The sequence below is a fragment of the Chiloscyllium plagiosum genome, chromosome 27 (genome assembly GCF_004010195.1).
Source record: "Chiloscyllium plagiosum isolate BGI_BamShark_2017 chromosome 27, ASM401019v2, whole genome shotgun sequence".
NCBI classification, from domain to species: domain Eukaryota; kingdom Metazoa; phylum Chordata; class Chondrichthyes; order Orectolobiformes; family Hemiscylliidae; genus Chiloscyllium; species Chiloscyllium plagiosum.
Genome location: NC_057736.1, coordinates 37,359,129 through 37,386,752, shown reverse-complemented (window position 1 = coordinate 37,386,752; position 27,624 = coordinate 37,359,129). Strand labels below are relative to the sequence as shown.

The following is a 27,624-nucleotide window of genomic DNA, read 5'->3' as shown; positions in this document are numbered from 1 at the left end:
GACCTCCACTTTTGGGCATTAGGAGTCCAGGTTAAGTTGGAGATCAGAGAATGCATGTGTTTTAGGGGATTTGTATTCCATGTATCTATTTGTAGAGGGGTTTCTATTTTTAAATTTCATCCTGTCCTACAGCCCCTCAAAATTGCTATATTTCTCCAAATCTTCTCTTTGCTCCTGCACTCACTTTGTTCAGTCTGTTACTGGCAGCTATCTCAGACCTTGCTAACCTTTGTCTCTCTGCCCCTTTAAGTTACTCCAAGAAATTCATGTTTTCCAGCAGGACTTTTGTTACCTTTACTGATATCTCTTGTTTGGCTTATTGCTAATATCTGTTTCATTACACTCCCATGAAGAGCCTTAGAGTATTTTACAGTGTAAGTTTCTGATTTTTAAATGTATTTTGTTGTTATTTTTGGGTAGGGGGCAGTATCATCTTAGTTGAAGATAATATGTTTCCATTTGGATCAGACTAACCATTCTGGGTGTTTCAGTCTGCCAAAAATGTTCCTTACTGGGGACTCTTTGATCTTAATTCAAATCGAACATTAAAACACAATGTCATTTACCAGATCTAAAATGTCCCGTAATTATCTTCTTTTTACTCAATGCTTCAATTAGATTCAATTCTCTGCCAAACTCAGCTTGGAAAAAAAAAGTAATTTTAGTTAACCACTGTTATGTAAAACATGTTTTCATTTCAGTTGAGTTGTTGTATGAGCAATTAAACAGATGAGGAAAGAAAGATGGATAAATCTGACAGTTCTTTTCTCATTTTAGAAATCACCATGAATGCAGAATATTTTGATATCAAACAAATTGTTTCCAAATTTAAACCGTAATGGTCAACATTGATAACTTGGTGATATCTTTTATGCTGGTCTATGTAAAGAATTTTAGGACTCAAGGAGAATTGGAGAGGGAATTACAAGACACTAAATAAAAGCAATATCATCCTCCAATCGTTTTTGTAGATTCATTTCCTTCACACTTCAAAATCTAAATGATGGAGACAAGTTCCAGAAGTTAAAACAGTATTTCATATGCACATTATATTAATAAACAGATTGCATCAGACCTTTATTTTCTGCTGACTAGGTCCCCTGAAGGCATTGATGCCTTAGGAAAGATTTCACAAGTACCATTTCTCCCCAGTCAGTGAAGTATCATTCATGAATGAGCCGTGACAATGAATGCCAGTGGGTTATTTAAACACAGAGGATAATACTATACTGAACCCCAGTACTGGGGAGATATGGCATAGTGGCAATTTTACTGGACTAATAATCAAGAACCTTAGGCTATTGCTCTGAGGATATGGATTTAAATTCCACAATAACGGATGATGAAATTTGAAATCAATACAAATCTGCAATTGAAAGCTAGTCTCATGATATCTAATTATTACAATCATTGTTGATTATCTTAAATACCCATCTAATTCATTAATGACCTTTAGGGGCAGGCAATCCATGACCTTTACCTGGTCTGGCCTAGATGTGACTGCCGACCCACAGCTGGAATGGTTAACTCTTAAATGCCCTCTGACAAAACTGAACAAGCCACTCAGTTCAAAGACAATTAAAAATGAACAATAAGAACTGGTCCAGCCAACAATGCTCACATCCCATGAACAAATAATAGAAAAGAATCTCAGTAGGCTGCCTCACACTGGAACTACACAAAACAATTAGGAATTGAGGCATTTACAGATCTCTCGTCACTAAAATGTATGTTTTGGAACTAAATTTAATATTCCCATGTCTGCTTTGTTGTGATCAATTAGTTCAGCAGTGACCAAAGATAAAAGACTGCAGACTTTGTGAGTTAGTTATTGTAAGTGGTTCACAATGAAGACTTAATGTGATGAGGTGAGGAGCCCCTAAACTGTATTTCTTTTCCTAAAGACATCTCTTAAATACCAGAGAAGATTTCACTGTCTTGTTCACAATAAAACACAGAAACGATTGAGAATTTCAAGGGAAGGTCTGTTTGTTCTTTTCTGGAAAAGATGGATAAATATCTGGAGTCAATACTGAATGCATTACACTTCTGGACCAGATTTGTCAAATTGCTCCAATGCTTTTTAAAATCTTGCAAATCTATATTTGCATTGAATGTTAGCTTAATCCTAAATATGGGATTAATGTTCAAAAGCAAAATAAAAATCTGTCAAACGTCCATTAGGGATGCGAAACTCAAACACATTAGAAATGCAATGTGCCAGCCCTATCATCTCTAAGTCTTAGAGCGATATCAACGTCCTGGAAATTTTCCAAGGACACTTTTGCATTAAAGAAGCAAAAAACTGCTTAGTAATCACAGTGCACTGCCAGTATTTTCACCACTGAAAGAAAGTTTTTGATGTTTAAAATGCAAGACCTGCAGAGTTATATAATGTTTTCTGCTCATTTCTTCTCTCACTTTTTCCTCTCCTACCCTGGAGACAATGGCTTTGTGTGACAGAGGATCAGTAACCTTTTCACATCTCTCCCAATATTAATATAATAACATCAATAGAACTATACATTGTGGTAGAAGGAAAACAGCCTGCCCGTTACAGCATCACACTGTAGAACAAGGTATAAATCTGCCTCTGGTTATTCAGAGTTAGTACATGTCTCATAATATCTGTTGTGAAAACAAAAAGACAGCGCCCACATTACAACTGTTCTGAGAAATCATTGGTGAGTCACCATATTATGCAGGGACTATTTGAACAATCGGATGGTTTGCAATGTTAACTCAGAGGAACAATAGCTTTTCAAGGATTATTTACAGGCAGGTAGGTGTGTCAGTCACACAGTTGACCCTTTACCACAAATCATTATTTTTCATGGCCATTATTCTTTAAGGAATGAACCAATACTTTATGTAATTCAACATTACAATTTGTCATGAATTTGTGTTTTAAAAAATTTTAATTTCTAATCCCAGTAGTAATTTTTTTTGTTATCTTCACTCAAAAGATAATCATTATAAATGATCACAACAATTGAGTGAATCTTGCAATCATATATAGCATCATGTTTAAATATCCACAGCAAGCATGTGAATCTGTGTGCTAGCCAGGGATGAACTGGAATATTCAAAACATGGGAAATGAATGTCTAGCATGTCAAACACATCAGCAGCAGAGGTGTTCATTACATCTATTCTTTGGTCAAAAGTAATGCAGACCTAATCAAAATGCATGGGAGGTTTAAATCCGTGTGATGGATTATTTCCTTAAGTTGCCCATTAATCAATAACTTAGCAAAACAATGAGCGGGAGCATCATTGACGTGATGAGAATTATTTCCCGTTTATTCAGTGTCCCAAATTAGATATTGTCAGACAGCAGATGCTGGAATCTGTACTGAAAACAACAAATGCTGGAGATCACAGAGGGTCAGACAGCATCCAAGGAGAGAGAGCAAACTAACGTTTTGAGACTAGATGACTGTTCATGAGAGCTGATGTGAATTTTGGAGTGACAGCACTTATGCTATAGTTTGGCGGGAGGGGTCGTTGGTGGTGGGTGCAAGTAGCTTGTGGAAAAAAAGATGTCGATCGTTCAGATTAAGTGATCGGAATGTGAGAATGACAGAACACTGATGTGTCTCCTGCAGACTTGAAAGCACAGTAACTGGGATAGGGGAAGAGAAGGACATATTCACAGACTGAAAGAAAAGGAAGAAATGGTTCACTATTTAAAGGTGTTGATCTGAATATTACGTCTAGAAGTCTGTAAGTCTGAAGATGAGATGTTGTTCCTCCAGTTTGCACTGTGATTCACAGGAGCACTGCAATATGCCAAGGACAGACATGTGGGCATACGAGCAGGACGTTGTATTAAAATGACCGGCAACTGGAAGGTGAGGGTCCTGCTTGCGCCCAGACCAGAAAGCGGTCACCCGGTTTGACAACAGATCTCAACACAATGGCAAACTATTTCAAAGCAGTGCAAAGTAACCTCTATCACAGTGTCACTATATTGTCCATTCTTAAATAGTTCAGGAGAATATATAGTGCATAATATCAAATCAATGGCCATTATGTGTCAAACAACAGAGCAAAATACTTGTGCTGCTTTGCTACATTTTTATGCAACACCAATGGAGAAAGGATTACCATCCCAGCACACCTTATGCTTGGAAGGTAACTGTGATTAATCATCCCAGAAACCAATTGTTCAACCATTCCAAGACATGGGGCATTCTTCTTCAAGGAAGAAGAAGAATGAAATACTGCGTACATGTTAGAAATACAAATACAAATACTTGGTACTGTTTAGTGCTTTAGGTCACCACATTATAGGGAGAATGTGGAAGCACTGGAAAGGGTTCAGAGGTGATTTACTAGAATGTTGCCTGGTATGGAGGGAAGGTCTTATGAGGAAAGGCTGAGGGACTTGAGGCCATTTTCGTTAGAGAGAAGAAGGTTGAGAGGTGACTTAATTGAGACATACAAGATAATCCGAGGGTTAGATAGAGTGGGCAGTGAGAGCCTTTTTCCTGGGATGGTGATGGCTAGCACAAAGGAGCATCACTTTAAATTGAGGGGTGATGGAAATAGAACAGATGTCAGAGGTAGTTTGTTTACTCGGAGGGTAGTAGGGGCATGGAACACACTGCCTGCAACAGTAGTAGACTCTCCAACTTTAAGGACACTCATCAGGTCATTCAATAAACATATGGATGAAAATGGAATAGTGTAGGTTAGCTGGGCTTCAGATTGGTTCCAAAGGTCAGGGCAACATCGAGGGCCGAAGGGCCTGTACTGCGCTGTAATGTTCTATGTTCTATGTTCTAATGTGCAACCTGCCAGATGATATGAAGCCATCACTGATCATAATGTTATATTGTGAAGGAAGAATGCCAGCTCAGCCCAATGTACTGCACACCAATCTAACATAAAGAGGGTGAGAAAGAACACTGATGATGATGGACTGCTGATGTTGAATGGCAGCTACCAGCAGCATGACAACCAGGTTGTCAAACAATTACAACAGAGAACAACACACACCTCTCCAGGTGGATATGTGGTCACCATATCAAGATGAGTTGTCAAAACCTTCAAAATTAGTTTTCAATATTAGTTTTGTAAACTATTTGTATAAGTATCAAATTGACCACATGTGCCTATTTGCAACTTATTACATCTATTTGGGATCAGCCTTTGTCTTTGGAAAAAGAGGACTGTTTTAACCATGCCTCACAGTCAATATATCCAACACACCTTGAAGCAATATGCTCAGAGCCATATGTGCCTCTGTACAGAAAAGAAAATGAACAAAACGTCTGAGGTACTCCTTCAATTCAGTTAAGCATCATACCATGTGATCTGAGGAAATAAACATTACACTCTACCTTAGAGTCTTAGAGTCATAGAGCTGTACAGCATGGAAACAGACCATTTGGTCCAACCCATCCATGCCGACCAGATATCCAAACCCAATCTAGTCCCACCTGCTAGCACCCGGCCCTTATCCTTCCAAACCCTTCCCATCCAAATGCTTCTTAAATGTTGCAATTGTACTAGCGTCCACCACTTCCTCTGGCAGCTCATTCCATACCCGTACCACCCTCTGTGTGAAAAAGCTGCCCCGTAGGTCTCTTTTATATCTTTCCCTTCTCACCCTAAACCCGACCCCAGGGAAAAGACTTTGCCTATTTACCCTTTCCAAGCCGCTCATAATTTTGTAAGTGCTGCAGTCTACTGAAAGCATGATCCTCTGTTATAATCTAGCAGCAGAATATTAGCTCAGGTACTTATATTCCTGAGGAAAGTAAGGTTATGTATAATAGTTAGTTAAAATAAATGCTTGTTGGATTCTTGAATACCACAACAGGAACTATAGAATTCAAGTCAGTTTCTCTCTATGTCTCATCCTTAACAAAATGGAACATGGAAACTCAATGTCTAAAAGGGGAATCTGAATGAATCCATTCAAAGTTCCATTGTACTGCGATAGTTTCCCTCATCCAAACTAGACTGGCAAAATATCTCAAGGTTTTAAACAGCAACATCGGATGAGGAACTCAATTTGATTTTTGGTCTTAAATCAGTTTGAAGCTTTTCTTCAGAAAGAGAGAATTCCATCAAAAAGTATCACACAAACTATGAGTCATGCAAGCAGCCAAGACAATAAATCTTGAAAGTAAGAGATTCTAATATAAAGAAGGCTTCCACCAAACCTCTTCCAACTTCAAGGACACTTAAAAATGATTTCCTGAGTTTTTCTGAAAAAATAGACACATTTTGCAACAGCTGTTCATTTGCACTCATCCAGGTAAATCACAGAAAATATCAGTGTCAAGTAAAAACAACGATATATCTTATGAAAACAGAATGGTGATTGATTGGCAAGGGAACACTGATCATTCCATACATGCACTGCCCCCAGCATGAAAATGTTTCCTCTTATGTCTCTTTTATCCCTTTCCCCTCTCCCCCTAAACCTATACCCTCTAGTTCTGGACTCCCAAACCCCAGGGAAAAGACTTTGTCTATTTATCCTGTCCATGCCCCTCATGATTTTATAAACCTCTATAAGGTCATCCCTTGGCCTCTGACGCTCCAGGGAAAACAGCACCAGCCTGTTCAGCCTCTCCCTATAACTCAAATCCCTAACCCTGGCAACATCCTTCTAAATCTTTTCTGAACCCTTTCAAGTTTCACAGCATCTTTCCGATAGGAAGGAGACCGGAATTGCATGCAATAGTCCAACAGTGGCCTAACCAATGTCCTGTACAGCGGCAACATGACATCCCAACTCCTGTACTCAATGCCCTGACCAATAAAGGAAAGCATACCAAATGTCTTCTTCATTATCCTATCTACCTGTGACTCCACTTTTAAGGAGCTATGAACCTGCACTCCAAGGTCTCTTTGTTCAACAACACTCCCTAGGACCTTACCATTAAGTGTATAAGTCCTGCTAAGATTCGCTTTCCCAAAATGCAGCACCTTGCATTTATCTAAATTAAACTCTATCTGCCACTTCTCAGCCCATTGGACCATCTGATCACGATCCTGTTGTAATCTGAGGTAACCTTCTTCGCTGTCCACTATACCTCTAATTTTGGTGTCATCTGCAAACTTACTAACTATACTTCTTAAGCTCACATCCAAATCCTTTATATAAATGATGGAAAGTAATGGATCCAGCATCAATCTATGTGGCACTCCACTGGTCGCAGGCATCCAGTTTGAAAAACAAATACTCCACTACCACTCTCTGTCTTCTACTTTTGAGCCAATTCTTTATCCAAATGGTTAGGTCTCCCTATATTCCATAAGATCTAACTTTGCTAACCAGTCTCCCATGTGCAACCTTGTTGAATGCCTTACTGAAGGTCATATAGGTCACATCTACCACTCTGCCCTCCTCAATTATCTTTGTTACTTCTTCATAAAACTCAATCAAGTTTGTGAGACATGATTTCCCACACACAAAGCCATGTTGATTATCCCTTATCAGTCCTTACCTTTCCAAATACATGCACATCCTGTCCCTCAGGATTCCCTCCAACAACTTGCCCACATCAGGCTCACTGGTCTATAGTTCCCTGGCTTATCCTTACCACCTTTCTTAAACAGTGGCACCACGTTAGCCAACCTCCAACCTTCTGGCACCTCACTTGTGATTATTGATGATACAAATATCTCAGAAAGAGGCCCAACAATCACTTCTCTAGTTTCCCACAGAGTTCTAGGGTACACCTGATCAGGTCCTAGGGATTTATCCACTTTTATGCATTTCAAGACATCCAGCACTTCCTCCTCTGGGAAACTGGCATGTAGGCCTACAACACTATTTTTATTACTTGCCTGCCTCTGTTTCTGGCCTTTGTCTGCTTCCACATATATGGAGACAACACTTAGTTTCACTTTTCCACTGCATTTTCTGACTTCTCCTCTGACTCTGCATTGTTGGACAGCTTGACAAAAATCAATCTCACAATGATGTGCAATCAAATATAAGGAAATCCAAAGCCATCACCAACATTCCTTCTGATGAACTTTACAACTTTACAGGCCATTGAATGCATCCACCTGCTCAGCAAATGTCTTCAATTGAACTTCACACTATATTTGACCATAAGCTAACATTCCTGCGCCTGAAATGTCACCATCACAAAGACTTCCACCACTGGAATATCACACACTTATGTTCCAGGCTTAGCCAATCTGGTGCTGAAACCCTTATCCAAACATAGGACAGCTCAAAATTGGATTATTACACTGTTCTCCTATTCAGACTCCTATAATCTCTTCCAACGTCTTCCGTCAGGTAGAAGATATAAAGCTTAAACAGATTCAAGAACAGCTTGTCCCCCAATCTAATTAGAGCTCAACTTTTAAATTCAATGTTGATGTTGCTCTTTGTGCACTTTCTCTGCAGCTGTTACATTGTATTCTTCACTCTGTTCTATTATCCTAAATGTATTCTATGATCTACTCGTATTACATGCAAAGCAAAACTTCTCACTTACCTATGTAAATGTGATATGATAAATCACATTTTTATAAAAAATCGAACATTTTATCATTTCTTGGAGGTGCCAGTGTTGGACTGAGGTGTACAATGTTAAAAAAAATCACACAACAACAACTCTAACCTGGTGTTGTGTGGTTTTTAGCTTTATCATCCCTAGACTTAAGGTTATCAGAAACTCTGTGATCTATATTCCTTTCTAAGTCTACTTCCATGGTTACATAATTTCCTTGGCCGCATATTTATACAGCATGAGAAGTTCTCAGATTGGATTGACAGTTAATAGTTTCTGTTGCATTGCCAGACCTACAAAGACTCAACCAATCATCAACCTGTTAGCATACTGCATGAGTAAGGTTTCCTTCAGGAGTCTGGTTTCTTGTGTCCTGGTCCTTTGATGCGCACAATGAAACCCCCCAACTTCTCCTTTGTGTCTCTTTTTAGCTATGTTTAAGTTCAGGATAACATTTACGTGAAGCACCTCAGGTCATTTCTCTGGTAAAGGCACCATATAAACATATTTTTTTGCCACTGAGAGAGACACTTTTGCATCATTTTTGTGTCAGAATTAAAATCGAATTCTATTGTTAAAAATAAAAGTAATGGTTGGAAAAAAGTGTAAAATGTTGACTTGCCACTTCTCAAATGTTATGCTGCTTTTCATTTTACACCAATATTATAAATTATCCTGCGTGACACTTGATCTATTTTAACAATGGCCTATTAAATTGTGTGAGGGAGACATTGTCAGAATTAGCTCTGGCAGAATCAGAATAATGTATTCTGATATTAAATGATGGCATTTTGACAAAAAGACACAGAACGCCTCTTGCCTTTCTAATGGTAATAAACATCAGATTTTAAAAGGACCAGTTAGTACAGTAGCTAAAAACAAACCACCTCTCAACTGACAACCATTGTAATTCACTGACTGATATGTTTAGGAATATCCTTTCTTGCAAATCTACAGAACAAATAGTCTATGAATCAAAACATTTACATTTGCATGACCTTTTTAACTGCTGCTGTTGTGCATTTGTGACATGTTGGAACAAATCGATCATATCTAGCAAGTCTTTGATTGCACTCTCCCTGGTATTGTGATAACAGCAGCAAAAAAAATTATATCTGTATTAAGATGGATGACTGTAGAAAGTGGTTGTTAACATATGCCACAAATCTTTCTTCAGAAGTAGCAATCTCCTGAGACTTTGAAATGAGAAACCTAGCTTCCCAGTGGACAAGCACTGTATCATGATCGACAGGGAAATTTTAGTCAGAAATGAAAGCTTAAAAGGTGCAATCAATGATCAAGCAATCCTGATTGCATTAGATGACACTTAAACATCTTCAATTTTTTTTTCCTTTCTAACTAAGACGCTTCAGTAATAATTGAAGGATGTATTACATCATCTGCAAGATTAACACAATCATATGGTTGTGTCTTTTATTATTGGTGTGCAAAGTTGAGTAGAAAAAAATTCTCTCATACTTGATTTTGTCGGAGGCTGTATCACTGTTACTGTTTTGCATAAAGAGATAGCATTCATTTTGAGGGTCTGTATAGAATACAATCATAGTTTGTCAGAAATAAAACTCAGGGTTAAGTTGAGTGAGCAACAATTTATAATACAAAATTAGAGGTCAATTATAGCTTGAATGTTATGTGATTAACGTCATCAAATTGTTTGAACCCTCAGAGAATTGACAAGTTCAGGAAACATTTTACCTCCTGGGCAGACTGATTTTTCTGATTGTCACTGGTGGCACATTTCTATAATTGAGAAATTTGGTGCTTATAACAGTTGAGTAAATGTATCCATTTTGAACCAAGCCACAGGGAGCAAAGGTGGATAGCTACAGTCCAGAAACAGTTTATTCATGCTCTAATTGAATGCCAGAACAAGACACCTGGGACCAAATGACCTCTTCAGGTTCCAAATGGCCTGGTAAAGAAGGGCACACCCCGATTTTTAAGCTTCTCAGTGCACAATTAAAATTTCTTTCCTTGCAAGCTAGTGTTTTTAAACTACCAGTAGTTTTCCCATGGCATTGCTCATGGTAACAGATCCTGCCATGTTGTAATGATCAGATATTAATGGTCTGTGGATAATAATGTCAAACCATAACCTATAGTATTTTAATAAATCTTATTCTATGTTTAGTAAAATGCGTTTTAAGATTTTTGCTGCGGATTGAATCCACCAAATAGTCAAAATCTTAAACAATAGGACTCATGTTTGTTCTTTATTCCTTTACTGAAGTATTTTATTTCTATCTCAAACAATGTTTGAAGCTATGATTGTACCAAAAAGTAACTTACACCAAGTGGACAGATGTATTTGATTCTTAACAACACTTGGGATGAGAGTAGCTTTCCATTTGTTGGCTCTAAACACAGAATGCAATGTTTATCAACTGGGTTATGGCTCTGCAATTCTATCAGGATGCCACAGAATTACAAAACACTTAATGCACAGGAGGAAGCCTTCAGTCCCTCATAAATGCTGGTTCTCTGAAGATGTGATCTACCTCATGTCATTCTCCTGCCCTCTTTCCAGAATTTGAATGGTCTTCCTTTCAATTAATAATCCAATAGCCTCTTAAATGCCTCAGTGGAACTGCCTCCACCACATTCTCAGGCAGTGGATTCCCATACCCAAGCAGTTGATGAATAAAATAAATTCTTCTACTTTTCGGCTTTCAAAATGTTCTTTCTTGGTCTGGTTCCTTTCATCTCTGGGATCATTTTTTTTGCTACTCTGAACAGACTCCTCAATGAAATCACCTCTCAATTTTCTTCAAGGGAACCGTCTAAGCTCTTTTCTTTCTATATTTACAGTGTTTAGACTAGATTCCCTACAGTATGGAAACAGATCATTTGGCCCAACAAGTCCACACCGACCCTCCGAAGAGTAACTCTCCTATATTTACTCCTGACTGATGCACCTAACACTAAGGGCAATTTAGCATGGCCAATTCACCTGACCTGCACATCTTTGGACTGTGGGAGGAAACCAGAGCACCCGGAGGAAACCCACACAGACACGGGCAGAATGTGCAAATTCTACACAGACAGTTGCCAAGGCGGGAATTGAACCCGGGTGCTAACCAGAGCTGAAGAAAATTCAATGGACTCAAAACATTTACTCTGCATTCTCTCCACAAATGCTGCCAGACCTGCTGATTTTCTCTAGTAATTTCTGTTCTGTCATCAGCATCCACAGTTCTTTGTTTTATTTCTGTGTTAAGATCCTTGTTCTTTCTGAACCTATTATACAGAGCACAATTTCAAAATAGTGGTTAGCATAAAATGTAGAAGTATTGTCAATTGTGAGGAAGATATTGTAGAACCTTCAAAAGGACACAGACACTATGGAGGAAAGGGTGATCAAATGGCAGGTAAAACTCAGAGCAGAGAAGTTCTAACTACTGAGCCACCATGCTGCTCAGTTAAAGTTACTTATTCCAGGTGTGATTCTTGTGAATTTATTCTGCAATCTCTCCGGTACCTTCACATTCTTTTTAAAAAGTGAAACTCAAAAGAGGACTTGTTCAGGCCAAATCATTTTTCTGCCTCAGTTGCCTCACTTCCTTTCCCTTGCATTCCATGCTTCTGTTCATACAGCCTGCAATACTGAACATTTTATTAACTGTGCTCTCAACCTTTCCTATCATCTTCAAATAATTTATACATGTATACCCATAGGTCCCTCAGCTTCTGAGCCCGCTTTAGAATTATTGATTTTATTCTTCTTGTCTCTACTGGTGCTTTTTATCAAAAGTTTCACATTGCTCTGCACTGACTTTCATCTGTCAAGATCAGAGTGGTGCTGGAAAAGCACAGCAGGTCAGGCAGCATTCGAGAAGCAGGAAAATCGATGTTTCGGGCAAAAGCCCTTCATCAGCTTTTCCTGATGAAGGGCTTTTGCCCAAAACGTCGATTTTCCTGCTATTTGGATGCTGCCTGACCTGCTGTGCTTTTCCAGCACCACTCTAATCTTGATTTTAATCTCCAGCATCTGCAGTACCCACTTAGCCTACTGACTTTTATCTGCCATTTGTCCCACCCTTTCCTCCATAGTGTCTATGTCCTTTTGAAGGTTTTACATTATCTTCCACACAATGGACAATGCATCTGCATTTTAAGCCAACCACTATTTTTGAAATTGTGCTCTGCACAATAAGGTCAGAAAGAGCAAGGGTCCTAACACAGAAATAAAGCAAAGACTATGGATTCTGAAGGTTTGAAACCAGAACAGAAATTGTGAGAGAAACTTCGCAGGTCTGGCAGCATCTGTGGAGAGAAACCAGAGTAAATGTTTTGAGTCCATTGAATTTTCTTCAGAACTGATAGTAGGTAGGAAATTATGTTTTTATGCTGATGAAAGAGGGTGGGGGCAGGGGAAGATTGAGAGGATTGGTGGAGATAGAGAATAGAGAGAGAAAGACTGTTAGGCAGGCGAAGGGATAGCTGATAGTATGCCATCTTGTGTCATAAGCTGTAGCTTTGCTCGCATGTCTATTATGCGGCCCTTTATGGCATGATTTTGGAAGTCCATGTAACTGCATTGTCCTCAACAAACATCTGTGTTAGCTCTTCCAAAGATTCCAGTATGTTCAAAAAATAAGGTTTGTCCTTACAAATGATTTGGAGATGCTGGTGTTGGACTGGGGTGTACAAAGTTAAAATCACACAACACCAGATGATATTCCAACAGGTTTATTTGGAAGCACTAGCTTTTGGAGCGCTGCTCCTTCATCAGGTGGTTGTGGAGTATAAGATTGTAAGTCACAGGATTTATAGCAAAAGTTTACTGTGTGATGTAACTGAAATTATTTATTGAAAGAGACCTGGATTATTTTTAAATCTCTCATCTTTTAGAATGGGCATGTTGGTTTCAGTTCTTTCATATGCAAATCACAGAATATTTAAAAGTTACACTGTGGGCTGACATGACACCAATTATTAAAGTTCACTTGAGAATGTAACTTTTAAATGTTCTGTGATTTACATATGAAAGAACTGAAACCAACATGCCCATTCTAAAAGATGAGAGACTTAACAAACAATCCAGGTGGTTAAAACAATGGTGGACAGAGGAGTTGATAACCATAAAGGGCCCAATGGTGTAAATAAAGAGAAGTTGTTTCCAATGGCTAAAGGATCAATAACCCAGAGGTCATTGTTGGAAAGTGATTGGCATAAAAAAGGCAGAGATGACATGGTGAAGAGCTATTTCATGTAACAAGTGGTTAGATATTGGAGATTTGCTTAATATATTGATACATGTTCAATAGGAGCCTTCCGAAAGGAACTGCATAAATATTTGAAGGGAAGAAAGTCTGCAAGTATGCTTGAAAAGAGATTGGGACCGGGACTAATTGAATATCTTTAAAAATCTGGCATAAACTCAATGAGCCAAGGTGCCTCATTCTTCTGTACCTTTTCCTATGAAAGCTCCCAAACAGGAAAAATAAGTCTCATCTCGATTTTCAAACTTTAATTGTGGCTTGAGCATTTCTTAACCCTTCCAAAAGGAGATATTTACTAAATTATATGGACAAGAAGGAAGAACATGAAAATATTAGCTCAGGAGCTTTGTATTGGAAGTCTTAATCTTATTATACTATGGTAGTACTCATGCTTAGGAATCAGCCAAGTATAAGGGATAACATTAAAATGAAGTAAAGTTTACATGTATTATATTCTACAAGGCACCATTGGCTGAATTTTATGCCAGTCAGAAAAAAACAATCTTTCACCAATATTTACTACTTTTTATCCCTAATCCAGTGGTATCAATGCTGCCTTGTTTACTCACTCACATTGGATTTAATTTTAGCTTGCAGGTCTATTATGTCTTTCTTTGTCTGTTTGATATATTTTATGTGAAAATAATTGCAGCAAAATTAGTTCTGAAATTTTTCTCTGCAAATGGTGAGGTCTCTTTAAACCTCGATACATTCGTATGTTGTGGGCAGATTGTACAGACATGGTGACTGCTGACAGAATTTGGAGAATGCAGTTCTAAAGATCCATCAATAGTGTCTAACAGTGGCACTGAGGGATTTGCAGAAAATGAAGAGCATTCAACCTTTTTTCATATAGAGGTAGCCCAGGTGATGCATGCTAATAGAAAGGAATGACATACAATTTTCATGAGGTGGCTATTGCCTTCCCAGGAGACGCTAACCTCTGGCAATTTATGTTCCATAAAGGCATTCCGTGTGCTAATCTGTTGTCATCACCACAGCATTCACTATTTTTTCCCAACCAGTAAGACTCCAGTTGCTAAATACATTGTTATTCCTTACATTTCCTTACTAGAGGATCTTAGTACAAGGAATTATCAAGGAATTATCCATTATCAACAGGGTACTGCCATAGACCAGGGGCTTAAATAGACCAGTCACATGACTGTATAACATAACCACAAACGGTAGTATATTCTATGGTTAGTAACTCACTTCCTGATTCCCTAAAATCTTACCATCGTCTAAAAGGTAAAGGCCAAGGGTGTAATGAAATACTTCACAATTGTATGTGTTATGATCCCAAGTAATCATAACACAAGTGTTTAATACGTTTAATATTTTCAAATAGTTAATGTGATGTTAATAACTGAAACATATTTGCACAAGACTGCACATGTTATTTAATAACATAATATTTGTTAATTACCCAAATGAAGAAAAGAAACAAAGGTATAGGTTGTATATGATAGTTAGAAAGATTTAAAAAAGAACAAACTTTTAAACTGTAACCCAACACTCTCCATTAGAGAAACTCAATTCAAGAGACACATCACTCCTATGTTCACTTGTTAAACTCTTACTCTTTCACCAGCTTATTTCTCTTGAACTGTGGGGAGAATTTTATGATTCTATTGCGAGATTGCGAGCATGAGCCTCACAATTTTAATGTCCTAAACCTTTCTGTTTGAACAAGTTGAAGATTTCTATCCAAACTCTTCCAGCCTGGATATGTCACAGATTAGAAACCAATGCTGAGGTGGCCAGTTTCTATGAAGTGTCTTTAGATTTTTAGATTAGATTACAGTGTGGAAACAGGCCCTTCGGCCCAACAAGTCCACACCGACCCGCCGAAGCGAAACCCACCCATACCCCTACATTTACCCCTTACCTAACACTACGGGCAATTTAGCATGGCCAATTCACCTGACCTGCACATCTTTGTGACTGTGGGAGGAAACCGGAGCACCCGGAGGAAACCCACGCAGACACGGGGAGAACGTGCAAACTCCACACAGTCAGTCGCCTGAGGCGGGAATTGAACCACTGTGCCACCGTGCCGCCCACCGTGTCTTGATTCTCCTGTTCAGAGAAACTAGCATATTTTCTGAACTGAACTCCCAGTTCTCAACCAAAAGTTTGAACCTTATTTTCTGAAATAAAAGCCGAACTAGTATCTTAATCTGTTTATCATTCACAAATGAAATACTGCAGTACATTTTTTTTCCCATTAGCACTACAAGGGTTTCCCAGGCACTTCGCTATAGTCACATGCTTACTTGGAATGGATACACATAGGTCACTGTTCCAAATGACTTTCTGACCTGTGTTTAAAAATAGAACTTCACAGAGCTGAAACCAAAATATCTTTGTCTATTCAAAATTGCAAATAAAAACAAAATATAAATTATACACATTTATCATGCCAAAATACTTAAGAAGCCTATTTATATAGAAGCCAAAACACACCTTTAATGATTAATTTCCTACAGTCATGATACGGTAGCAATGGAACTTGTATCCTCTGTAAGATGCATCACACAAATACTCCTAGGCTTCTTTAACGTGATCTTTTAATCTTGTGACGTCAGCTGCCCAGAAGGATAAAGACTGCAGTTGCATGGGAACACCACAGCTTAAACCTTCCCCTCCAACTCACTCAATCTCTTGATTTTGAATAATATTGCCATTTCTTCATTGTCACCGGGTCAAAGTCCCTCCTAATGGCACTGCAGGTGAACTAACACTACATGGACTATATCCGTGCAAGAATATGGCACAGAGTATAAATAACGTTTTCAAGGAAATGTAAACAAAAGCAAATATGCTGGCCTTGCCAATGATATTCAGATGTCATGAAATTTAAAAAAATGTATTATTTTAATTTTGCAGAAGTTTGGAGGATATTGGGGTTGTGTGCTGGGATTGGAAATTGGGATTTTAGTTTTCAACGGCCTGGTTGTAAGTTTTCATGTTTTTTTCTCGAACTACTGAACCTTTCACCAGAAGAAAAATAGCTTTTCTGTATCTAACTTATTAAATTCAATTATCATCTTAAACACTTCAGTTGAGTCTCGTCAACGATAATTATCAGAACAAATAGGGTTCTGAGGCTTGGCATTCCCTAATACTGAATATGTCCTATTCTTACATAATGTTCACTATTTAAAGCTTTTAAAGTTTACATGTGCTTTTATTCATGTGTTCTTCAGAAAGTTTCATCATGGAATATAGTTTAAAACAGTGTCTACCCAAAAGTAGAAGAAGTGCGGTGATTTGTAACTGTTCTGGCTTCCTCAACAAATCTGCTGGTGTTTTAAAATGTCATTGTGCATGAATGGAATTCCTATTCTACTTCATTTCTCCTGTCATTTGAGCAGGAGCTGGTAATTTGAAAGCTGCAACCATTTTCTTTTAAACAATTTTTTGACTGTGGCTTGTTGCTTTGTTGTTGATTGTTGTTGATTTGAGTATTAGCTCACAACCTGTGGACAACACTGTGTCTCCCTGTCTATAGTTATGCTTTCTTATAGCCCTGCAACACTCACGTCAGTGCCACTTTGATACCATGTTCTGTATGTACAGTATAGTACTGTTCAACACAGGCAGAATCTTTATTGATGTCAACTTAAGATATCTGCCAACAGCAACAGTGCATCATGGTAGATGTCGATGGACTAGGAAGAATATTTGTACATGATTGCATTCCAATCCAACCAGATAAAAAATAAATGAATTAATGCAATAATTGTCTTTTGTCTGGAATACCGGTTGTGTGTGCTTCACAAGCTTAAAACATATCTCTATTCACATATTTATTGCCCTAAAAATCCTCTGTCAAGGTTTCCAGAGCAGCAACAGAAAATCTTGGAACCTGTTCTTCCATATTGTGCTATTGTTGACTGTTTTTCAGCTCGGAATCAGTTCTAAAGTTACTTCCCAGACTTTCTCCTGCCCTAATTCGCCTCCACTTCTCACAAAGGCCCCATTGCTCGCCCAGATAGATATAAAATAATTCCATAGAATGATTCAAAGTAAAGATGTGGCATTTCCTATTGTCCTGGCAATGTTTAACCCTCAAACAATACCTCAAAACCCCCCAGATTGTCTGATCATTTATCTCCTGGTCTTTTTTTACAGGCTGTGTGCAAATTGTTATGTTTGTCTTCCATTAGGACCGAAGTGCCCTGTTACTAAGTCGTCACAAAGTTATTAAGTCCACCACAGGATCTAAATACCTTGAACAATTCCAAACTTTCGGTTTCACATATATTGCCTGTTTACTTTTCTGAAATGATTCAAAAACACGTCTTTTCCTAATCTGAACCAATGCTCCTTGTCCTTCTTTAATTCAGGAAATATAGTTCTTGGGTTTTTGATATTTTGTGTTATATCTCAACAAGATCCCTTCTCAATCACCTCAATTCAAGTTTAAAAAGGCTGTGATTCTCCATCCTATCTTCATGATCCAGTGACCTAACACTGAGCTCTGTCCTTTTGAATCCACTGTTTTCAGTGTTAAATCTATACTTTTTGGCTCTGCTTGGGTTTGTTTAACCATATGTACCAAAATCAAAGCTGAACAAACAGTTTGAATATCGACTGGGACAATACATCTATCCTGGGACAGGCTAAGCAAAGACATGCCAGAGAATTCCTAGAGGTCTGGCACTTCAACCATAACGCCATAAACAAAACAAAGATCTAGATACCATCTATCAACCCCTCAGAAAACGAACAGGAAATGACATCACCACAAACCCCAGGAACCCCATCTAGGAGAAAGATATAAATAGAAAGCAGGAGACAACAGCTTCGCTTCACTGGAGGTCACCACTGATGATGTTACCTAGCCAGGTAATGAAACATCTGGATATCAAACCTACAGCTCAGCGAGCAAACCTACACCCTAAACCTCAAGCTGAGGTACAAACCTTGGTTTGAATATTGTACAATGTTCAAACCATGTTCAAATTAATTAGTTTTGGTTTTACTAAAAGCAATCTTCTCCAATTACAGATACATTTAACACACAAACTGTATTTTTTTAAATAGCAGTTTTACAATACTTATGAGGCCTTTTTTCCCTTCTAAGCATAATTGTTCTCACTTCCACATTGTACCCTCTGATTACCTGATGTAATCCAAAGTTTTTCTGCTCATGTTTCATTCTTTATCCTTGCGTATACTCTAGTTCCCAGTTAAGCAACAAAATACATGAATATATTTCCCTCATTTTCAAATCCTTCCATGGTTTCACTCCTCTTCATCTCTAGAGTTCTTCCTGGAACACAATTTTCCACGATATCTGAGCTCCTCTAATTCTGATTTCTTCAGCATCCCCATTTAAACCATTCCATCTTTAAAGGTTATGCCTTCAGTTGCGCTGTCCCTAGATATTTCTTTGTAAACCTCTTTCCTTTAAGGCACTACTTAAAATCTACCTCTTGGAGTTTTTTTTTCCCCAGTTTACCTGAAGTCACCTCATGTGGTTGAATGTTAAATGTTGCTTTGCAATATTCCCATGAAGCACCTTGGGACATTTTATTACAATCAAAGTCCCAAGTAAATGAAAATTGTTGGTGTTGATTTCAGATGATCTACTTAAACAAGAAAACACTTGGCATACAGGCAAAAGGTCCAGTTGTGTAGATGTTCACCTCCAAAATCAGAATGTTTTATTCCTTCATGGTTAATATTGATACATTACCAGTTTCAAGATGCACAGACAACAATGTTCATTGTGTGTGCTGTCACCTTATAGAAATCTGTGTTTTTTAATGTCTGCTGCAATTTGGAAGCTTGATTCCAAATGTTGAGGCTAATTGATCCCATCTATTTTACTAAAATCACATCTGTGGGTATCAACCATTAGACCTTAAAAGGCAAACCAAGCAAGCTTATTGAAGTGTATTTACTGAGGTACACAGAATTTATTTATTATTAAAATGTTAAAATATTTATTATATCTTTTGTCCATAATAAAACCCCTAAGGTGTATATTTTTAATCCATCCAAACAAACCTTTAAAATATAATATAAGTACGTTAACTTTAAAAATATGAAATACGTTACAAGCATTTAATACCCCAGCAAGGCTCATTATTAGGAAAATGAATTCAATCAGTCTATTGTGGGCTAGATCTGGTAGAATAAGGTAAGTCAATAGATCTACATGAGCTAGCAGAGAGATTGAAGTCTGTATTGAAGCAACAGTAAGAAACTAATTACATCCATTTTAAGAGTTCTTGAGGTAGTTTATGAAACCAATTTTAATGGCATTAGTTAAGTTTGTTCCACTGCTTTTATAGAGTGGAAAATTTAGTGCAGGTTTAAGCACAATGAATAGTACACATTTAATTCAACATCAGGGTAAGTACACGAATGAAGTGCCCCAAACTCATTAGTCTTTTAGAAGGGGCATAAGTATAGTGAATGAAGTGCACTTACCTTGATCTCATAGTTTTGCTTTTATTATTAACATTATCACTGTTCTTATTCATTTAACATTTACGTGGCTTCACAAGGGTTCCTGCTCCAAACCGTTTCAGTGAAGTACACAGACCAGGCTTTCATGGGCAATGGAATTCACATGATTTTTGTTGTGTGGGTGCTTTGGGTTGTTTTGTGTTTATTGTCATTTCCACAGATTCAGATCTATAGGAACATATGGTCGTGACATATCATTTTCTAGTTAGATATTTACTGGCTTTGAGAGTGATTTGTGCTGCGCAATGTTTCTAATAATTCATTCATATTAAGTGCTTGAGAGCCAATGGATGAAATGATCTTAAAATCGTATTCGAAAACCCAACACTACTCACGTGATCAATGAGCTCCTTCACCATGCCATTCCACTGCCCCTTGTCATCTGGAGTTCCGTACTTTCCATCTTGCGTCAGTTGAATATCATAAACAAAGCCCAGAATACTGGATAATTCCTTCAGCAGATCAATGCAGTATCCTTCAAATCGGTCATTACCAGAGAGTGGCTTGTCAGACTTCTTAAACATGACATATGGTTCCTCCTGTGAGCAAGTCAAATTAGCAACAGTTAATTGCCAAGGTCACTTCCAATGCTGAAAGCATTTAGTTTGGATATGTGTCCTACCTAGGTGAATGACAATAATAAATTACGTTTACCTCAGTCCTCAAGCTTTATTAAGTTCTAAAATTAGATTGAAGCCAATTAGATAATCATTTCCTCACTTTCAAATGTCTTTATATACCTTGTATGTGTCAAGTTTCATTTATTCAGGTTCATATATATTGCAGGCTTATCAATGCTCAGTATGACTCCACAAATAGCTTTATTTACATGTCAAGATAAAAATAATATACTGCTGCTCAGTGTTAGACAACTGTTTGGCAGATTGGCCTTTTTGAACTTAAAGTTTGGTTAATGACAAAATTCACACTGTTATTAAAGTATGATCAAGAAGGATGTAGTTGCCCCTTTTCACAAGATCCACAAAAATAATACTCCTTTTATCCTAATGGCATGAACAGAGATACAGATTGGTATGTAACCTGTACTTTTTTGGATGATCGATTGATTAGTCCAGTCTATCTTTGTTTGAACCGTGACCATTTCAGACAAAGGGTAGAATCTTGTCAAACTGTTGCATCTGCTTCTGGAGAGCTTGTAAAAGAGCCATATTGCTTTTTCAGGGAAGGCCCAGTGAACCTCAGATCAATCAGGCAGAGGTGAGGACAACTGTGGGCCCTTCCTTGGAACTAATCATAGGGCCAGAGGTCCCATCCAGTGAGAGCTGCCAGTCAGTCAGAGATTGGCATCCCTTGTGCTCAGCTGTGCAATGGAGAAGAAAGAGCACTTCTAGAGTTTCCAGGATTTCAGAGTAGCCAGGGTGAAGGTATTTCGGCTGAATAAATGTTGACCTAACAAGAGATGCCTTTATCCTGTGAATGATTTTTTTTAAAAGACAGTTCTCCCAACTTTGGCACTAGCCCTCAGATGTTAGTAAGGAGGAGTTTACAAAGTTGACAGGTCTTTTTCTGCCATTGTAATTTTCACTGCCTAGGTTGATGCTAGGTGGGCTGTCTGGTTTCCTTTCTTTGTTGAGACTTTGTAATGATTAATACAGCAGAGTGGCTTCCTTGGCCATTTCAGAGAGCAGATAAGAGTCTATTACTATGGGTCTGCATTCATACGTGGGCCAGAACAAGTGAGGATAACAGATTTCCTTCCTGCAGAACATTAATTCTGTCTGTCAACAATGGTTTCACGGTCATCAATGGATTCTTAATTCCAGATATCTATCAAATTCAAATTCCTCCACCTACAATGGTGATATTCCCCAGAACCTTACCTGGGTTTCTAGCTTAATTGTCTAGAGCTCATACCAGTAGGCCATCACCTCCCTTTCAAGGGTAACAGAGTGGTTTTAAAGAAATATTTTTGGGGAACATTTATGAAAGAGTATTGTAAAATGGTTACAAAAGGACTTCATGAGAATCAAAAATGAGTAATATTGATGTAATATATATTAAGAACCTTCTTATAAATTAGCAATAAAAGCCACATGATCCTCAATGTAACAGATGATGTATATTTTGTACTGTAAGTGGTCTTCAACCACATTAATCAAATATTTGGCAGAGATAAATAACATCAAAACAATAAAGCTTTATGGAACTTCTTCATGGACCACATACACAATTGAGTAACACTAAGCCATCTGCATCCATTATTACAAACTATTGAATTCAACTCTGGCCAGTTAATAAACATAGACAACAAACCCATGATCACAAGAACAGAGGTACTATTATTTTTCACTGAGTATTTGGTCTGAAAGTTCTGATTTTTAATCTTCTGTTCTACTGCAAATTATACATGGACTTGTTCTTTTCACAGATCTGCTGGGTTGTTGGCTGATGTGAGGAAATACAAATATAAACATTTTAAAACTAAAGGTCCTTTTTTAACAGAGAAATTCAGTTTTGGGACAACATGACTAAAATGTTTCTAATGATGAAAAAAGATAGGATGGAAGCTTTCCTGGGGAGTTATGAACAATGGCATACAGATGCAAGCTTTAAGTTGAGAAATTGAGAAAACTGAGGAAGTTCTTTAAACAAAGAGTAGTAGGGATGTGGAATTTATTTTTTGGGCTAATGGCTCAGGCTGAAACTACATTGACATTCAACATTTGATTGGACAGATAGATGGAGGTAATTGGATTGAATGAATCTGGAAACAGAATGGATAAATGTGATTTAGACTGAGAGGTTTGATTCAAGTCATTTAACTGCTTTATTCCAGGATAAAGTGAACATAGACTGAATTGATAACAATTCAATTGCTGGAACATTCTTTGCTGAAGCAATGAACAAGTCAGCTGCCCACGACGTTGAATTGATTTAACTGGTAGTTCTAAGTTTATAACTTCCTGACCACAGCTCAAGAGGAAAATCTTACAGATATTCAATTTACCTAACAGCTCTTTCTATTTTGTATCCAATGGATTAACTAGAACAACTGCTAATCAAATCAGCTATTGCATTACTTTGACTTTAACATTAGCTCCCCAGAAAGCTCAAACAGCAGGGGAGATTCAGTTACTAATGTTTGTTGGGTGCTGCTGAGATGAGATAACAGGTCACTTATTAGATTAGATTAGATTACATTTCAGTGTGGAAACAGGCCCTTCGGCCCAACAAGTCCACACCGACCCGCCGAAGCGCAACCCACCCATACCCCTACATTTACCCCTTACCTAACACTACGGGCAATTTAGCATGGCCAATTCACCTGACCTGCACATCTTTGGACTGTGGCAGGAAACCGGAGCACCCGGAGGAAACCCACGCAAACTCCACACAGTTAGTCGCCTAAGGCAGGAATTGAATCCGGGTCTCCGGCGCTGTGAGGCAGCAGTGCTAACCACTGTGCCACCGTGCCGCTCACAATTATTGTTTGACTCATCCAGAGTAACAATACAATCCAGAGTAACAATATCATCCAGAGTAACAACATCAATATTCAGCCATTTCTGAAGCGGAAAATGGGAATGAAAGCCAACAACTCCTTTGGACCTGACAACTTTCATTGTAGGGTTTTATAAAAGGTGGATGCAGAGATGATGAATACACTGCTTTTGATGTTTCAGATTTCTGTACATATTTGGAATCATCCCCTGTGGATCAGAATAATCCCATTATTCAAGGGTTTGGGACAATGGTGTGGAAGCACTGAGAGAAATCAGGAAAGTATAGGCTTGTAGCCTGATGTCAGAATACAGAATGCATACTATAATCCATTTGATAGCAGTGACTAGGCGAAGATAGCACACCGGTTTTTTGAAAGAGGAATCATGGTGTCCAAATTTTTATTTTAATTGCTGACACAATAAATTTGGAATTTCACAAGACATTCAATGTGCTGCCACTTAAAAGGTTTTACACAACACAACATAAGAGGTTGTTCCACAAGCTTATAGGTAATTGGATTAAGGATAATATATTAGGATGGATTGAAGATTCATTAAAGCACAGAAAACAGAGAAGGATTAAATATTTTTGCAATGACAAGTGCTTCAAGAATCAGTGGTTGTGCCAATTTACAATCTAAATCAATAATTTCGAAGAAGGGAGCAACTGTGTACTATATTCAAGTTTTCTAATGACAAAGTAAGTGGGGAGAAGAATGGAGACTGGTAATGTGATTGGGCAAGAAGGGGTCTGATGAAATATAATGTGGGGCCAAGTGAAATAGCCTTTTCTGGTAGGAAAACTAGAAAAGCGAAGCATTTCGAAAGTTGAGAAACGTTTGTAAATATTGGTGTTCAAAAGTTTTAAAGGGTCCCTGCACTCTCTTGATGGAAAGTTAACATACTGCCACAATGATCAATGAGGGAAGCAATGTCATGTTATATTTTATTGCAAGGGTATTGAATTAGAAGAGTAAATTAGAAGAGCAGGAATTGTACAGGGTTTTGTTGAGACCACACTTCTTTATCTAAGAATGAATATTCTTGTCTTAGAAGTGGTGGAACAAAAATTGATCAGATTCATGCCTGCGATGAGAAGACTGACCTATGTTACAAAATGGAACTATGCAGCTCAGACTCCTCCTATGGTCCCCAGCATCACTGATGTCAATCCTCAGTCAATTTGATTCACTTCACGTGACATCAAGAAATGTCTGAAGACACCGGATACTGCAAAGTCAACACTCAGCAGTAAATATATGGAAGAAAATTCGGAAGCGTAGAATTAGCCATGCCCCTAGCTAGGCTATTTCAAAGTGATTATATCCTTGGCATTTTTCCAACAATATGGAAAATTGCCCAGATATGTGCAGTGCACACAATGCAGGACAAATCCAGCCCAGTCAATTACTGCTCTATCAGTCATCAGTCTTGGTCATCAGCAAAGTGATGGCAGGGGTTGTTGACAGTTTTATAAAATGGCTCTCACAAATGAGTAACCTGCTCACTGATGCTCAGTTTAGCTTCAGCCAAGGCCAGTCAGCTCCTGACTTCACTATAAGCTTGCACCAAACACAGACAAAAGAGCTAAACGCTAGAGGTGGTGAGGTTGAGTGAGGCAGCTTTTGATCAAGTGCATCATCAAGGAACAGAAACAAAATTCACATTGAGGAGAATCAAGAGGAAATCTCTCTGCTGGTTGCAAGCGTACTTAGCAAGGAAGATGGCCAAACTGCCAATGTAATAACTATGATGTCATATTGATCTATTTCTATTTGTATGTCAAGTCATGTAGCTTGTAACAAAACATGGGCTCTCAATTCTAAATTTCTGTTAACTGTTTTGATACCTTAGACTTATTGGTTAAATTTAAAAAGAAACACAAAAAACACTGACCAATGAAAGCTGAGGAACTCGATGAGAGGTGGGTGGGGCTTTGCAAGGATGAGGTGGTGTTAAAATAAGAGAACTGTCACAGTCACAGCTTGATATTTCTTGCAACTCCAGCCAACCACATTGTCTCATTCTAACTCCCCAGCAATTTTCTAGACACTACAGAAATTCTGAAAATGTGATCGAGATCATCAAAAATTGGTTCGTCTCCATTTTTAACAAAAAATCCTTCAACTACCTCTAAAAGGAAAAAAACAAGAGAGTTTCAAATTCTCAAGTTGGCATTGGGTCATGGTTGCTTGACAAATCTCTCACCCACCCCCTTGTTTTAAATCACCCAATACTTGAAGGCATATAGACTTGGATCTTTATCTGCACAATGTCAGGGAAGTTCCCTGAATCTGGCTTCCAGAAGTGGCTGCCCAGGCATCAGATTTTAATTCTGGCAGAGATGCTTTATGTTAGAAATTGGGTGGACAAGCTCTGCTGGAGTGGCAAGAATGTCAGGTGCAGAGGAAGGAATTCCTAGGGGCTCTGGCACTCTGTTGAAAATGTTAAAATATGGAATAAAGCATCCCCTTAACTTCACTTTGCATAGGCTCTGACACTCACTAATATGCTTCCCATTCCCCATCTACACCAACCCAAACCACACAATGTAAACTTTCCACCCCAGAAAGCCTTATAAATCCCACACAAACCCTTTAACCATTTCCAGTGTTCATACCAATCTAAGCTGCACTAGTTATCCTCATGATCCTTCACAAACCTGCTACCAACTTCATGCAAACTCAGAAAAACTATGCCCAATGCCAACCACCTTTTGTGGCAGCATTTACCATGCTAACACACAGAGTACCCAACATGGGAAGAGGTTAATAAAATGGAGTTCTATAAAATAAAGATGTAAATATTTATTGCAGATTGGCCATGATTTAAAAAAATTCTTCATATTTCTGTTCTTTCAACTAAACAAAACCTTATCACCACAATCATTTTATTCAAGTTCACAATCTCTTCCAATACACTTAGGTCTATAACCACTTGCAGCTGTTAGTCAAATTGTGAAATATCATCAACTTTACTGTTGCAAACAATGATTGTAAAATCAGACATGCTATTTCTGGACTTGACAGGTATTTTCGACACAACTGAGAGGCTCTTTGCTGTGGTGAAAAATCCAGACCATGATATTCATTGCTGAAGAGTAGAAGTCACAATTGAAAACGTTGTTAAAAGAATCTACATTGAATCAATCTGACGAGAATGCATCAACACATCTGAAGATCCATTAATAAGATAATGCACCAAATGGAACAACATCTCTCACTGTGTTGTCCAGATTAATGCAAGAATTGTGTTTGTGTCAAACCCAACAAAGATTATTAATCTATTTAGGATTAACTCTCTTTCCTTGTTCTGCATTATGTTTTACTAAGATAAAAAAAAAGACTATTGATAATAGAACTGAATGGATTTTATTGAATTAATAGAATTGGTATTTTTCCTCTATGATCTTCAACAATGGTCACCACGACAAATCGAATTGATATAATTTTCTCTCCAGTGTCCCTATTTGATGAATTCTGTTAACCACCAATTCACATCATAATAGAAAATGTGATGCTGAAAATAAATAGGGCACCCCATTCAAGTGACACTTCAGCAAAATAACAGATTTCTCAGCAGCGTATTTGCTCTTGAGTTCACAGTTTTATGGCCTGTATATTCAGAAATATGTGAAATATTTTCTTCAATTTCTTTCATACTTATATTTCCATCCTCGCAGAAAGTTTAATAATCTGTACCACATTTTTCACATCCTTTGTTTTATGAAAATAAACTTTATTTTGAATTTTGCCTGAAATGTGTTTTTTTTGAAGTCGAGTTTCAATTTATTCACATTAGTAATGATAGGACAATCCAAGTAAGTGAGCTGTGCTCTGCATCATTTATATTTGTGATTTCTGTAACATTTTCAACAAGTTTAAAGTTCAACTCACTGAACAATTATTAATAATGCTTAGTTTCAGCAATGAACAC

General features: G+C 37.9%; 1 protein-coding gene across 1 annotated transcript in view; it reads right to left on the bottom strand.

Moving 5' to 3' along the window:
- Nucleotides 1-27,624, bottom strand: part of LOC122563391 (glutamate receptor ionotropic, kainate 3-like) — a 562,582-nt gene that overhangs the window by 221,317 nt on the left and 313,641 nt on the right. The window contains exon 11 of the mRNA XM_043717129.1: nt 20,560-20,763. Within this exon, the coding sequence (XP_043573064.1) occupies nt 20,560-20,763 (204 nt within the window). The remainder of the gene's footprint in view (nt 1-20,559; nt 20,764-27,624) is intronic.